A 16,000-nucleotide genomic window follows, 5' to 3' on the forward strand; every position below is an offset into this window, starting at 1 on the left:
GAGTGGTACATATGCGAACGTAGCCAAAAAAGAAAGTACAACACTTATTCGACCCCAAGCAACCAGTGCGACTCCTATCGTTGAGAAACGCACTCCAAAAGGAGAACGTCAGTTGCATCGTGTACCACGCTCCCATCGTTCTGTAATAAAAGCAACAGGCGAGGCTGACGCGGAACTTAAATCGATTGAGCCTGTAAAGTACTTCCATATCTGGAATCTTCACGCCGATACCACAGCAGATAACATATTGGCATATATGCGGAAGAAAGGGAAAGGAAGCGCGTTTACATTGCAATCGCCTCCACCATCTCATGACTCCCACAAATGTTTCATTGTGGGCGTCCCAATTGAGCATTTTGAATACTTCATGTCACCGTCCAATTGGCCGAAAAATGTATCACTGCAAGAATGGTTCATGTATAGAAAGCAACGGAACCAAACGAACGCTCCTTCTAGTAGAACATTTTTTCGGAAAAAAACGAATGAAAGTACATCGTAAGATTGATCTTTTTTACCAAAACGTAAGGGGTCTTAAAGGTAAGAAAGACAAAGTAAAGAATGCATTATTGACATTTCCTAATAAGTTATTGACCCTAACTGAGACCCGACTCAATGACTCAGTGCATGACTCGGAAGTATTCCCGCCTGGATGGAGCGTAGTACGCTGCGACCGCTGTCTGCGTGGTGGTGGAGGCGTGCTACTTGCTGCACGCGCTCCCTATGTACTGCGCCCCCTGGAATGCGGTGCTGCCCACAGGGATGAGGAGTACGAATTAGCATGTGCAATGGTGACTGGAGGTTCGGTGCGATTTGTGTGTTGTGTAGTGTATCTGCATCCGCGGGTACCTGTATCCGCATATTACTCTGTATTTGATTGTATAGAAAAATTGTTACAAAATTACTCTGAATTACCAATGATTGTCGTAGGTGACTTCAATTTATATTCGACCACAGCTACTGTACGTAATGACTTTAATTTATTCTTATCATTATGTAATCTGACTCAAATGTGCAATGTGGTTAATAGTCTGGGACATATATTAGATTTAGTTTTGACTAACGAAGCGATGTCAGAGGTTTCAGTGATTGAGGCTATGTGTGGTTTGGTTTCTGATGAAGTGCATCATTTGCCACTCGATGTATCCTTTCGATTACCCAAGTTGAATCAAGGAAATTTGAAGCCTTCTGGTTGTATTCCAGCGCCCAGTATCAGAAATTTTCGTAAAGCTGATCTGCATCTACTTTACACGAGACTATCGGACGTAAATTGGATGCCCCTATATAATTTTGAACATGTGGATGAAGCCGTTGACTACTTTTACTCGGTTATTGATGATATTGTGGGGGAAGCTGTTCCATTTAAGAATCTGAATAGATCCACTACATACCCAGTGTGGTTTTCTGCCGAGACCATATCTTTGAATAAACTTAAAAACGAATATCATAAAATGTATAAAAAAACAAAAAATCAACTTTACTATGGGTTCTTCTACTATTACAGGAAAGTGGTTCTTAAGAAATCTGAATGTGATTTAATTAATTACTATAAAAAAGTTCAAAATGGTATCAAACATAATCCATCTCTGTTTTGGTCGTTTGTTAAGCGTCAAAAATTGTCATTTCAGCCGGCGACGTTTGGTTCTATGGTCCCGCAGGAGGTTGCTGATTCCTTTGCTCAATTTTTCCAAAGCGTCTTTCTCCCTGATCCCCCACGTCTGAGTGTTGAAGAAGCTTGCTTTACTGCAACTAATTACACACACCACTCCATCCCTCAGAGATTCATTGATGTTGATGGGGTCAGCGAGGATGACGTACGTAGAGCCATTAAGCGCTTGGCGCCTAAAATGACACAGGGTCCAGACGGAATCCCTCAGTTCCTGGTCAGGGACTGTTACGAGGTATTCGCAAAACCACTTTGCCATCTGTTCAACCTTTCGATTCGATCAAAGTTGTACCCTCAGCGTTGGAAGATATCGAAAGTTATACCCGTACACAAGAGCGGTTCGAAGAGTGATATAAAGAACTATCGACCTATTGCTGTTCTCTCAATATTTGCAAAAACCTTCGAAACTGTGCTCTATGCGGCCATATTGGCACAGATGCGTGGATGGTTTTGTGATGAGCAGCACGGTTTTCTACCGCAACGATCAACTGTTTCGAATCTTATAAATATAACTACCCTTATCGGGTCTAATATGGATCGGAAGACTCAGGTCGACGTTGCGTATTTCGATTACCGAAAAGCCTTTGATCGCGTCAACAATGACCATCTACTTGTAAAAATGGGTGTAGCAGGATTCACTTTTTCCTTAATACAATTATTTTGTACGTATTTTCAGGATAGAAAACAGTACGTTGAGTATGAACTTTTTAAATCATCTACCTATCCTGTTACATCTGGTATTGGGCAGGGCAGCAGTCTCGGCCCCCTCCTTTTCTTACTACTTATTAACGATCTCCCGACCTCTGTCAAGTCGTCTGTCTGCCTCATGTTTGCAGATGATGTTAAACTTGCAATGCCAGTGAGGTGTGCGGAGGATTTCGGTCTATTGCAGGCTGATATTAACAGTATTCACGCCTGGAGCCGTGTTAACTACTTGGACATGAACGTTGAGAAATGTTCAGTGATGTCGTATTCTCGTGGTGATCCAGTCTTGAATAATTACAGTATCGGTGGCTTGCCTCTCGACCGTGTGCAGGCTGTACGGGACCTAGGAGTTAGGTTCGATTCGAAACACAAATTTAACGACCATATTATTGATGTTAGTAATAGTGCATTGAAAAGTTTAGGATTCATCAAACGACAATCGAGGTTTTTTGATCATCGTGAGGCCATATGTTGTCTGTATAACGCCTTTGTGCGAAGTAAGTTAGAGTCTGGCTGCGTAATTTGGAATCCCCACACTAACACATATATCACAATGATTGAAAGAATCCAAAAATCATTTTTGCGATTCCTGTATAAAAAAATATACGGGTACTACCCTTACTTGTACCCTACACTATTTATTTTGGGTATGGTATCATACACATCACTGGAAGTCAGGCGAAAGCTGGCACTTGTCAAGTACATTTTTAATTTAATAAGGGGATATCTCAACAACCCCCAACTGTTGGCTCAAATTCCATTTTTTATCCCACCTATGTCGAGATACCCCCTGCGTCGGCGGCGACATCCCTTGTTCGCTATACATCTCGCCCGCACACAGGCGCTAAAGCAGACACCACTCTACGAGGCACTAGCTGTGATCGATTCTCTAAATAGGAATAATGATATCGACGTTTTCAGTTCTTCTGAACATAAATTTCTGACATCTGCTGGTCATTACTTGGAGGCGATCACCGCTCGAAGCTCTGTGGTCGAAATACCGCAGATTGATTTCGGGCGGTGATCGACTCGACTACTTTTTAATCGACTCGACTACTTTTTAATTGACTATGACTTACATGTTTAGTTATATGCTGTTAGTGTAAGTTGTAATAAATAAATAAATAAATAAATAAATGACGGAGGCACCCATCCATCACCTCCACTAGCACAAACTGTGCTAAGTGTTATATATATAGTATAGGTTATCTATATAGTTTGCTGTGGAGAATAGGTATATGAGTCACTAATACAGTGTTCCAGGCGACAGCAGACATGTTTTCTATGACGAACCTGTAAAGAAAAAACAATGATTCTAATGAAAATACACATTTAGAGACGGTTGAGTGATATTGTTAAGAGAAAATAAACACTAGATTCAACGTAACATGATAGTTTTTGTTAGTTTACAACTTATTTATAGGAGGTGAACAAATAAATGTGTTTACAATTTGTGTGTTTACAATGTGTGTCATAATATGTAACGTGTCAAAACAGTTCTTATTTTCATGCTTATAGAGTTGGTACTATAATGTCATTAATTTTATTGAAATATAAAATTACTTTGAAAGACATCTGAATTGGGTGTTTTCAATCCACTCGTAAATTGCTTAAGGTATGCAAGTGGCTTTAAATTAATTTGTTTTATAGTTTGTACATTGCGGTGAATATGTAACACATGAGTCACTAATTCAGCGTTCTAGGTAGCGTAACAGTAAACGACATAACGTTTTCCATGACGAACCTGTAAACAAAAAACCCACGATTCGTTTTGCTTAGGTACAACGCTCAATATATTTAGAGACGGTTGAGTGACACTGTTAAGAACAAATAAATACTAATTACAACACAATATGACTGTTTGTTAGTTTACAGCACTTATTACTAGGAAATGTGTTTTCAATTTGTGTGTGTACAATGTGCGTCATAGATACCATTATAATTATTTATTTTTAATGGAATATAAAATTTTGAATTGATCAAATTATATAGATAAAATTTTTGAAATTCAACATCGAGCAAATGTTTTCAAATTTACCACATGGAGTTCTTGTTTGTACAACCTATCTCTAATTGGCTTATAGACGATATCGTTTCGCGGTTACTCTCCGGGCGTTCAAAATAATCGTTAACGACAGCGCCGCCGCTAGCCCATGTCGTGCCCGTGTGCAATCAATACCCTGGCGCCCAATAGTAGTATATTTTCCGCAGTGATCAGATGATCAGATATAGTAGTTATATTGTCCCCAGTGATCAGAAATTCGGTTACAAGTTGTACAAATGTAAATGATGTTGGGAAGCAATAGCCCGTTTTCTTTGCTTGTGTCGCGAGAGACGCAGGCTTTTTAAACATAATACTATTGATTTGTCCTTTCGGTCAGTCTTAAACGAAGTATCGAGATTACAAATCCTCCACACATACATATAAACTGAAACAACATACAAACTCTTATACTTAAATAAAACAATGTTTTTATTAGATGTTTTAATCACTAATCTAATGCCGGCCATACGCGCTACCGGAAAGGTCTACCTGTGCAGGTACACATGCGCATGTAGGCCGCTTATCGTTTGTGGGATTATCCTGTATGGCTACTACTAGACAACTACAGATTTAGTGACATTGGGTTATATTTATTTTAATTTGTCTACAGGCATCTTATAAACAGCTTCTCTTTTGTCTCAGTCGTGGTATTCTTTATTTTTTATGTGCCAAAGACATGGATGAATTCGATATATTTTTTACAATTAGTCTATAAATTCCTCAAGTATTTTATTATTAGTTGAACAGGATGTTGTCATTTTCTATTATGCATAGCAGTACGATGCGAACGACGACTACCCTACACCGTAACTAGAAATGATTTTCGATCTTGCGCCGCGCGCCGATCGCCTGCGCATGTACACAAAACTGCACAGGTCTGTTCAAACACACGTTCCGGTCTGCCTGCACAGGTAGACCTCTCCGGTATACAATTAATATAAAGCAAGTCAAAATAAAACAAGGAAGTGTATAGGTAAGTGGCATTTCTAATCCGTAGTCGGGTTATTTACTTTAAAAACAAAACAAATAGATACGTTGTTTGAAATGAAGAGTACATCTCCATTATTAACATTGATTTTACACTGTCTATCAAAAGTATTTGTACTTTGGTTCTTGTTAAGTATTCGCCTGTCATTTCAATGTCGCTCAATTTATTTATTTTTTCTCAACAGGGTTGAACATCATGTTTTTACACAGTATAAATGAAAAATATGTTTCACTAACTGGTAAAATAGATACATACAGACATAATTTGGTGTGCTTATCGCAATAAACACAATACAAGCACACAAAAAAAACATTCATAGCTTTCTCACAGATAGCGCTACGGCAAAAAAAGTCGTTAAAAACCAAAAAAAGATCTGAAACAAGCACAAAGAAAAGTTCGTAAGGTTTGCTGGTTGGTTCCGTAGCTCAGCTGGGAGAGCATCAGGCACGGTATGCTTAAGGCGCTGGTTCGGATCGAAGAAATTTTTCTCTGTGTTCGATCTTTGTAATAATAATTATAACAAACTGTGGAGTAATTTTAATTTAAATATCATGATAGTAAAACATAGTGATATTCAATAAACTTGACTTATCCAAAAGACGGGACGGTTTTGCGTAAGTGTACGTACTTACACGCTACACATTGACGTATCTTGTTCCGTTGCACTGTAGGCGATTTTCGAACAAAAATGCGTAGTCTGATGTGCCGTTGTCCGTACATGCTTAGTTAAAGGAACTTACCACATTTATCTACGCTGATTCGGCTTGAGTCGGTCAGAAAAATCTTTTGAGGCGTTGTGCGTTGCACTTCGGCAATCTCAGCCAAAGCGAAACGCACAATAAAGTATTTTTCGCTTTTATGGTATGGACTTTTTCTGATCTGCATTATTCGTTTACCTATCTATAAGTGGGTTGACTCCTTAAGTTCAAGGCATCACTTTTCCATGTTAAATGTAATATTTTAGAGCTAACTCCTATCTCAGTCACATAATATCGCACACCTCGTAAAAGAAAGGTGTAACTGGTTTTAACTGCTTTTCAAGACGGCCAAAAATAAGTATTAATCGTACATAAAACTTTGATTAAAAGTCGTAGTCCTATCTAACCTGCCTTGAAGCGTAACTAAAAAACCCCTACTACATGCCTAATTTGTTACATCTCTAAATTACAGGAAATCACAATTACTAGAAGAACACTTTCAGGTTTAAGTTAACAAATCCCTGTGTTTTTTTATGATACTAAGTAACGGCAGCGTTCCGTTTGTTCGTCAACAAGTCGTGCGCCTGATGGTAAACGACACGCCTGCTTATAACAGTTGCAGTGCCACACAGAGCAGAGCTTTAAATCGCAAAGATCAGAGGAGCACTGCCACTGCGCTCGTCACCCTGAGACATAGATTGAAAAGTCCCATGTTACTGTAATTTTGCCAGCACCCTTACCCTTCAAAACCGAAACGCATTAATGCTCATATTACTGCTTGGCGGCAGAAAATAGGTAAGGTGGCAGTATTTCCTTGGACGAACACTTTCTTAGTAGCTCTACTACTAATAATATCGAGGTTTTCGCGATTATTAGTTATAGGAAATGAGAGTATTTTTTCGGATTTAAATCGCGTATATTGGCTTTTGGCGGAGTATAAACACACCAACCGTTCTGAACGAGCTCATTTTTCGGCCGAGTGTCGAGCTATCAACAGCCCTGATGCCTCGTGGAAAGGCGGAACACGTGTCGGGTATATTTTTGGTGGTGGTTTGTGACTGCAGTTGCGCTTGTGTTATTTATTTTATGCGGAGGGAGAGTGGGATAATTAACTGCATAAAATTATTCAACACAAGCGCAGCTATTTTGCACGAGTTAACCTTCACTGGATTCGCGGAGTAACAAATTAATTTACTTCCATTTTTATTAGGGTATGGTCTGTAAAGGGCCCGAAACGTTGGTTTGTTTGAAAAAACAAATATATGCGATTTATGTCTGAAAAAATAGTTTCATTTCCTAAATCCCTTTGTTGTTCAATTTAGGATTTTATCAGCGTCGTGCTAGTGCTGCCTTTGTACATCGTAAAATAAACAAACACCTTTACGACATGTTTACACACATATACGACATGACTCAGGTAAGCACCACAGAAAATTCAGTGAACGGAATTTAACTAGGTAAGTAATGCCAACATCTCCATGGTGGATTATATTTTGCTTTTAATTACTCAATTAGACTCCTATGTGTGCCAAATTTCGTTTTATTTTTCATCTTTGGTAAATTAATCTACTTCATCATTTTTCTTCTTGGGATGCGAATTCTATAGATACTTTTCTTATTCAATTTTCAAGTACCTCTATCGGTGACGTCAAAAAGGTTGTCTAGACACGAGGTTGGCAGGAAATATTGCCTAGACGTACATATGTAGGGATCATTATATTATTCTCATGTTATATTGAAATAACCTTTGCCGAATGAAATACTTTAGACGGGTAAGGTATAAAAATACAATATAACAGCTTAAATATTAAAAAGTAAAACTAGGATCAAATTATATAGATAAAATTGGGTTCACACGACAAGGTGCCCAAGATGCTCGCAGCATTCCCCTTTGCATAGCTTGTGCGTTGGGCTAGCGTATCCGTACGTGGAAGTACGGAGAGGAGGAACACTCCGGGGGTTTAGTGCGGTCGGGCTGCTCCTCATCAGGGTTTATAGTCCATTTGTTTATGTACTTAACTAAATGTAAACAGCTTTGATACATCTTTTTATTGAAACATATACTTTGCAAATCAATAGGTATAAAAATAGGCATGCAATTTCATATGAAGCTAAGTATTGTATTTTGTATTTGAAGGCAAGCAAAAATAATTTTATAAATGTATATTTCATTAAATAGAAATCTCAAGTGTTTACATTTTGTTAAGTACCTAAACAAATGTACTGTAGCCCAGTCCCACATAATCCCGGCTCTGCCACCGCGGGTCTGGGGTATCTGTACGCAGATTCCCCCCGAGGGTTAAAAAAAAATAAAAGGTAGCCCTTGGATTTCCCAGGCAGTCTATTAATTTTTTGATAAAATTGAGAAAAAATGAATGGCACCGCTCTCTATTAGCCAAGGCTTTCGACTCCAAAGGGTGCAAATAGGTAGTCAGAGCCGAGTTCCTGGTACTTATTACTCTTACATTCACGTACTTACATAAGAATACGAGTTCTGGTTTATATATTACAAAGTAGAGTTGGCTTCCCTATTCGTTTTTTGTATTGCCTGGTTCAAGAATGAATAATCACGTATAAACAGTTGTTTAAACGTGAATATCATATAATAATATTACACATTTCCAATCAAAGACGAATACTGAAATATATGTTAATTAAGAATACGCAGCTGTACAATTAACATTTTTTAAACTGCCAATTTAAACCCCATATAAACGACGCAAAGTACAATTTTCAACAAAGAATTGTCTTAAATTGTACATATTAAGATACGGCAATGTAGACTTTTTAGAATAGGTAAGTGCGGTTTTCATACAAATTGCGGTCTAAAAGGAATGTTATTTTTCCATTTAGAAGACCATTATGTCATAGAACTTTCATGTATGTGATAAGAAAAAGTTGATTAGAAAAAGGCCATTTGTTGATAAAATATGTAAGTACCTATACAATCTATTTTCTTCTTAGTGGCAACCCTGTAAGCGTAAAATTCGGGGCATTCAGAATTCGCATTTAACTGTGCGTTCTAGCATTCATTGTACTAACAGATGTTATTCTTTTGACTAGTAGCTGACAGACTATATATACTTTTCGCAAAGTGAATTATCGATTAGAGTGAATTATCGTGAAGGTTTATCGTTGTGCTCATTGGGAAAACAGAAACAATGTTTTTAAGTAAAGTAATTATTTTGGCGCTTATTGGCGCCATTCAAGCTAAGTGTTAGTTCTTATTATTTGTTTAAATTTATATTTTGTGAATGACTTTTTAACCGACTTTAAAAAAAGGAGAAGGTTCCCAATTCGACTGTATTTTTTGTGTATTTGTTACACGATTACTCCGGTGAAAACTTGTGAACCGATTTCAATGATTCTTTTTTGTTGGAAAAATGGTATCTCGGTAGAAAATTTGAAGCCTTTGAAGGTGGCAAACTAGGGGATGAATCTGGTTTCGCGCCCTTTCCGGTAACTGATTTCAATAAAAACAAATGTAATTTCACGAACTTTTGAGGTCGGTTTTTTTTTATAAAAAAAGTTACAATTATGTTAATTTTTAGTTGAATTTCCTTTCATCGTAAGTCGAAGGTACACTCATGTACGAGTACAAAAATGTTACAAAAGATTGTAATTTCACAACATTCTTTTTAACAAAAGAAACACAAGGAACAAAAATTAGGTTCTTGTTTGTGTATACATTTTAAGTGATTATTATTCCCTCATAGAATTGAAAGTACTTAGTTAAAACCTCTTGCACTCTTTTCTTTAAAGGTGTCGTAAGATTTTGAATATATACTGATATTATTTTCCTAATTTTCAGTAATAAATTTGTCATGCAAAGACATACAAGCGTTTGTGGATGGTCACAATTGGAGAAGACTGTTATTGGCTCAAGGAAAAGTGGCTGGTCAACCGGCAGCCAAGCATATGCAAATGATGGTAAGTGAAATACTATTTTTTTTTATATTAGAAGCTTCTACTTCTCTATTAATATGTGGAATTATATAAGTGTGATGTGTGAGATTAGACTGTTTAGATCAACAAAAGTCAAATAGTTTCTTGTACAATTTAGTGTTGTGATTTTTCTGATTCATTCCGATTAATCGTTATCACGTAATTCGAGCCGAATTCCTTAGAAAAATGTTCTTTAGAAAACTTCTTCGGAAGTTACTATGTTTCTTACTGTAAAACTGGTTGATATAATATTCATATGTAATAAAGGCAAACAATAAATTTACTAATATTCATTATTTTTATGATAGTAGTAGGCCGTATGTGCCTTATTTTTAAAAATAATATATATGCACCTTCTTTTTGCACTGGAGAATGCATTTCGAATACCGCTTGGCACGAGAGAGTAGCGGACGGTTATGTGGGACTCCTGGGCAGTAGCCCAGTGTACTCTTTAAAACCCAGTGGTTAACCTCACCGCCATAAAAAGGCCCCCTGTATCCTTGTGCATACAAGCGAAGCGCCTCGGCAGATGGCCTGCAAGCAGCGGGTGTAAGGGTCCTCCAAGTCCAGTTTCCAAGAGTCGCTACGGCGGGGCAAGAATGTGGGCGTACTGCCGCCTTCGTTTCCCCGGCCGTCGTTTTTGGAGTGGATCCGCTAGGAAGTCGTCCTCTCTGAGGACTCACTGAGGCTACGCTCTCGCAAAAAGAGACCATTGCGTCCCAGCACCTCTGCTGCCGAGCATTGTGCTCACAATAGCTAGTCAGGAAGTGTCGCTGAGGACCTAAAGCTGCACACTCTGCTAACCCAACCTTAAAAAAAAAAAATATTTTACGACTTTTTCTTAATCTGAGGTAAGCATGAATCTTATGCTGTTTCGTAGCAGGATTCGGAAACTTTTATGTTAATTATTTAAACAATGTTGCTCTCATGTTTTCTCCTGTTTTTTTAGCTATGGGACGATGAACTTGCAAACAAAGCAGCGAATTGGGCGAGCCTAAATATATACGACCATAATCCTGATAAAACTCTAGGTAAATACATTACTAGGTATATACATTTCGGTAGCTTTCTAGAATAGTGGTCAATCTCGGAAGCACCTAGTTCATTAGGAAGATGATTTAAAAAAACTGCATGTGCTACGTAAAGCCTTGTGGCCTTGTGTACTGACACAATGTTGTCACGTGGTTATGTTAAGCCAAATGACGCTAAATGTGTAATAAGTCAAAAATGATAAATTGATTGAGGCCACTATTTTTGAAAAACATGAACTACTGACGAAACGCACCAATTCTGTCGTGTCGCCGGCAACCACGTTTTGTATTTGAATGACCATTGCAACTAAAAAGAACAATAACACCTACTTATTTTACGCGGTTGTTAGCTACTTCAACGGTATACCTACTCTTTATAAGGTTACCGAATACGTTATCAGCAGCTCAAATATACTTTACGTGTCTGTCCAAATAATTAACGTATTACACCTAACCTGCTCATTCCTTTGGTCTCAACCTACACCGGGTTTTCATACGCCTTTTATACTTATAAGTAAAGTTAAAGACTTACCTTTTATAAGAACTTTTATAATAGGCACTGAAGCCTTATAAAACTGTATCCTTGGTATAATAAAATTAAGGCACATGATGTGACATAATATGTCAAAAGTGGTTTTTATAACATAATCTTCATATAAATAATAATTTAAATTTTAATTCTTGTTATAAAATTATTGTTTACATTTATTTTCTTGGGATAAAAAGCACTTTTGGCTTTTTTTAATAAAATAATTTAATATATAAGCATAATAAATGATAATTTAAGAAAAAAACCGAAAAACCGTTCATTCATTCGTAAAATCTAAAGATTTTAAATCCTCTCTCCTGAAAAGTTGTCACTTTGCAGATGTGGCTTTATTATATCAAGGGTGCGAAATATCGAATTTACATTGTAAATGAAAGAATGAGAGTAATATATCAATACCTAAGTGATGCTTTCAATTTTGAGAACTTTGTCGCCCTCTTAAATGAGAAGCCATCGTAGTTCCACTACCACCTAATTCGTAATTTAAATTACATATCTCCGTATTACTTAATAATGACATTTTAATTATATCTTAGCCTCGGGAAGATTCGAAACTGGTGAAAATATATACCGCTATCAAACCACCGATCAAGACTATCATTTCGATCTAGACACCGCTCTGGCTGCGTGGTTCGATGAATACAAGGATTTTCCATTCAAAACACTGGAGCCTAGCGACTTTGAATCGCCGGTAGATGTTGGTCATTACACTCAGGTAATTCAATATTCTTGATAACCTTTTCCTCGTACGATCTCATTGTTCACGTCAATCAATACAATAATGGTACTATTGTAGAACTCCTTGTGAAAGAGTTCGTCTAGGGAAGTACTGCTACCATGTAATGTAAGCATTACTGCGTTCTGGTTTTGAAGGATATAGGTGCTGGTGAAATTCAAATCAATTCAAAAAAATTCTTTTAAACTTTGTCCATATCATGTTAGTACAGAAAACTTATAACCTATGGTAGTAAAATAGGTTGTCAGAGAAAAAATAAAATTACATTATATCATACACCAAGCCTCTGGTACCCATCTAATACTCCCAGACCAACCGCATGAGACTGTTAGAACTGTCACGCACACGCCGCGTCAGGGAGGCAGTCCTCGTGCATATTATCGCACTGAAGTTATCAGTATGCGCTTCCGCGAACATACCTGATGCACTGCAAAAGCGTGACAGTGCCAACAGCACCCTATAACCATTATTGTATTGGACACGCAGGGTGTTGGCTGTCTTTTTAATATAACTTATCCACAGGCTGCCCGTACAAAAAGAAAAAAATTACAGACACGCGGTATTTGTCAACTTTTTGTCTCAGGTTGATAGGCACAGCGTCAGGTCTCCTCAGATCTTAGCGATTTAAAGCTCTGAGTGACGCTCCAACAGGCGTACGACAGTTCGTCCTCTGTTACCGACAACGTCCATTATTATTATAGCATAACTGATGTGTGATGGTTTATTACTGATGCTATAGGGTGCGTGCCGGCGCAGCGTACATGCATAACTTAGATACACGTCAATAACATTTTACGGTTTCTATTAAAAATATTAACTACGAAACTGAATTACATTTTTTATGTCATCATTAAAACTTATTAATTTAATTGTCCATTACACGCATCCTTTTGACCGCACACATTCAGTAAGGAAAGTTCAGTAAGGATTTTTTTCATATGGATCTTCATCTTCTCTTGTATAAAGAGGGAAGGCTTGTCATGTATTCTTTATAAGAATTATATGTATAAGTGCGCTGATAATATACTTTATTATGTTTGTAGATGGCATGGGCTAATACTGTTTTGGTGGGCTGTGCTATATCCAACTACAAAGAAGGCCAATGGAATACATTTCTGGTTGTCTGCGATTATGGGCCACAGTAAGTCAATATCGATATTTTGCATATTATTAGACTCTACCAGAGTCGATATAGACTCAATCTATTTTTCATATTTAGGGTTGGACCATGTGTGTGTGGACTGAGAGACTGACCCCACTTATCAATAAAACCCAAAATTTTAGTATTACACAGTGCTCATGCGGATAAGTTGGGTCTAACGAGAGTAAGGTCCTCGTGTACAGACGATTCATCGTTTCGATCGATTGTCACGATAACCGAATCGATTCGTTGTTAGTCCTTTGGCGTCCAAGTTAGTCGTTAATGACACAAACAGACACTATCGATTCCTCGTTTCCTTTAGAGCCTTTATAACAAATTATGATGACGTCCTCCGTGGTCGAGCTTGCACGCCGGTTTTCATGGTGTCGCCATCTCTGAGGTTCCGAGTTCGATATTGGGCCGAGTTAATGTAGAAAATCGGGCCGAGTTAATGTGTTTGTGGTTATAATGTCGTTGTTTCCGATTTCGATAACACAAATGCTTTAGTTACTTTGGATTTGTATCAGAACAACGTATGTGATATTGTCAAATTTTTTTTTATCACCTCCAAACAATCTGGAGAATATTCTTCATTGCCGCCATAATAGACAATAATACCAACAAGTTAACGATGACCTTTAATCTCAACAACATGAAACACAACGACGTCATTTTATTACATAAATGGTGGACAATAATACCTTAAAATTGAGTATCAAAACAAATCTCTTTTTGTAGGGTTTGTCACAAAACTCACTGCTGCTTATATAGGTATTTTTAATATCAATTCTTCTTTTCCTTTCAGAGGCAACATGTTAGGCGAAGAGCCATACGAAGAGGGAACAGCTAATAACGCTTTATATTGTAAACGTTCTAAGTACGTTAATTGTGACCTAAAGTACGGTTCCAGATGTTCAACGTGGGGTTTCTGGGACTATCCAAATTATTAATTTTTAGGATCTTAAATGACGGTGTACATTTTTGTATCGTTCTTTACGTAGGTACGCAGTATAATATCATTGTACGCATGCATCTGTAGAATGAATGAATGAATATTCCATAAAAATCTCATCACTTCTTCTTATGCATACTAATTTAGGTATGTTTGTGTGCGTGTGATATATTGTGTTGGGTCATGGAAATATTTCCATTTTGAAAAAATCACATTTTTCAGAAAAAGAAATATTTTTCCACATTTGAGATTGACACCTGTCAAAAGTTGAAGATACTGAGCTGTGTTATGAGAATTTATGAATATAAGCCAATCAGGGTTTAAAAATTACATTGTTTGTACTATTTTATTTATAGTGTTGTATTTGTATTGTACAACATGAGTTCTAAAAATGTACACTATTTAATTTTTTCGGAAAATTACCCAATGCTAGTGCTACAGAAATTGAGACTGTTTCATACAGCCTTAGAGTCTCATGAGCTGCATTCTGATTCGACTGCATCGATGGCAACTGCAACTAAATTTATCACGACTGCCGACATCTACGCAGTTTTAACTGACACTGACACACAAAACGAATTGCAACTCATGTGGCTACACCCTTAGATGCATGCAAATGACAATTTGCCTCTAAGCGATTGGGTTAATTTGAAACACTGCTCCATATTTTAACACCATTTTATTGTTACTATAAAAAAGACATTTAATTTTACATAAGCAAGAAATGCATTAAGTTCCTTTTTCGTAGTTTTATTTACGTATCCAACTTACAGAGTAACTGAAACCTTCCAATTTTGCTAAATAATTCATTATAAAGAGCTACAAAATGCTAACAACCCCCAACGATCGATCTTTTGGCTGTTTTTTTCAACTACATCCAAGAACTTTCAGGAACCGTTTTCCATTCCACACTAGGTTTACCTCCACTTGATCATCATTCAAAAACTCGTCTATACTAACCGTCAACCAGCTCCTCTATATACAACATTGCCTGTGCAATGCCACAGCTAAATTAGAACAGTAAATGAATAAAAATCACTTATAAAATAAAACATGAGTAGAGAAATCCAGCAACACTGTAACATTCGACATTTAAAGCATGACTTAATCAAAAATTTGTTTCCATTTTGTAAGAAAACAATAATGTGTGCATATTGAATGATTAGTAATCAACTTGTTATACATATGTGTTGTATATGTGTACGTACGTACGTACGTGTATATCTGTAATACGTATATGTGTACATCCATACATATTCGCTCATTACGTGAGATTATTAAATAAAGAATAACTTGGTAAGAGGAAAATTTCGTAAAGCAATGTAAACAGTGAGAAGGTTATGTTTGTGGAAAACGCGTATATTCAAAAATATCGATATAAGAAAAGCTACTAAATATCGAACAAACAAATTTACGTCTTCGTTTTCGACATCTTCATTTTCATTCAAAGAGCTACAAATATGCCAGATCTTTTAGAAAATAAATATGTACAAGGAAGGCAAATGTTATTCACCTATCTATTTGTTTAACTTTATTTATTGTTTACATTT

At 37.0% G+C, this 16,000-nt stretch overlaps 1 protein-coding gene across 1 annotated transcript; it reads left to right on the top strand.

Moving 5' to 3' along the window:
- Positions 1-9,235: 9,235 nt before the first annotated feature.
- On the top strand, positions 9,236-15,108 carry LOC113231959 (venom allergen 5-like). The gene is made up of 6 exons (XM_026466530.1): positions 9,236-9,314; positions 9,910-10,028; positions 10,993-11,074; positions 12,158-12,336; positions 13,401-13,498; positions 14,304-15,108. The coding sequence occupies exons 1-6, from the start codon at positions 9,260-9,262 to the stop codon at positions 14,446-14,448; spliced, it is 678 nt and encodes a 225-aa protein (XP_026322315.1). The 5' UTR covers positions 9,236-9,259; the 3' UTR covers positions 14,449-15,108.
- Positions 15,109-16,000: the final 892 nt, after the last annotated feature.

This window comes from Hyposmocoma kahamanoa, unplaced genomic scaffold, assembly GCF_003589595.1.
Source record: "Hyposmocoma kahamanoa isolate Upper Pololo Valley unplaced genomic scaffold, ASM358959v1 66, whole genome shotgun sequence".
In the NCBI taxonomy this organism is placed as follows: domain Eukaryota; kingdom Metazoa; phylum Arthropoda; class Insecta; order Lepidoptera; family Cosmopterigidae; genus Hyposmocoma; species Hyposmocoma kahamanoa.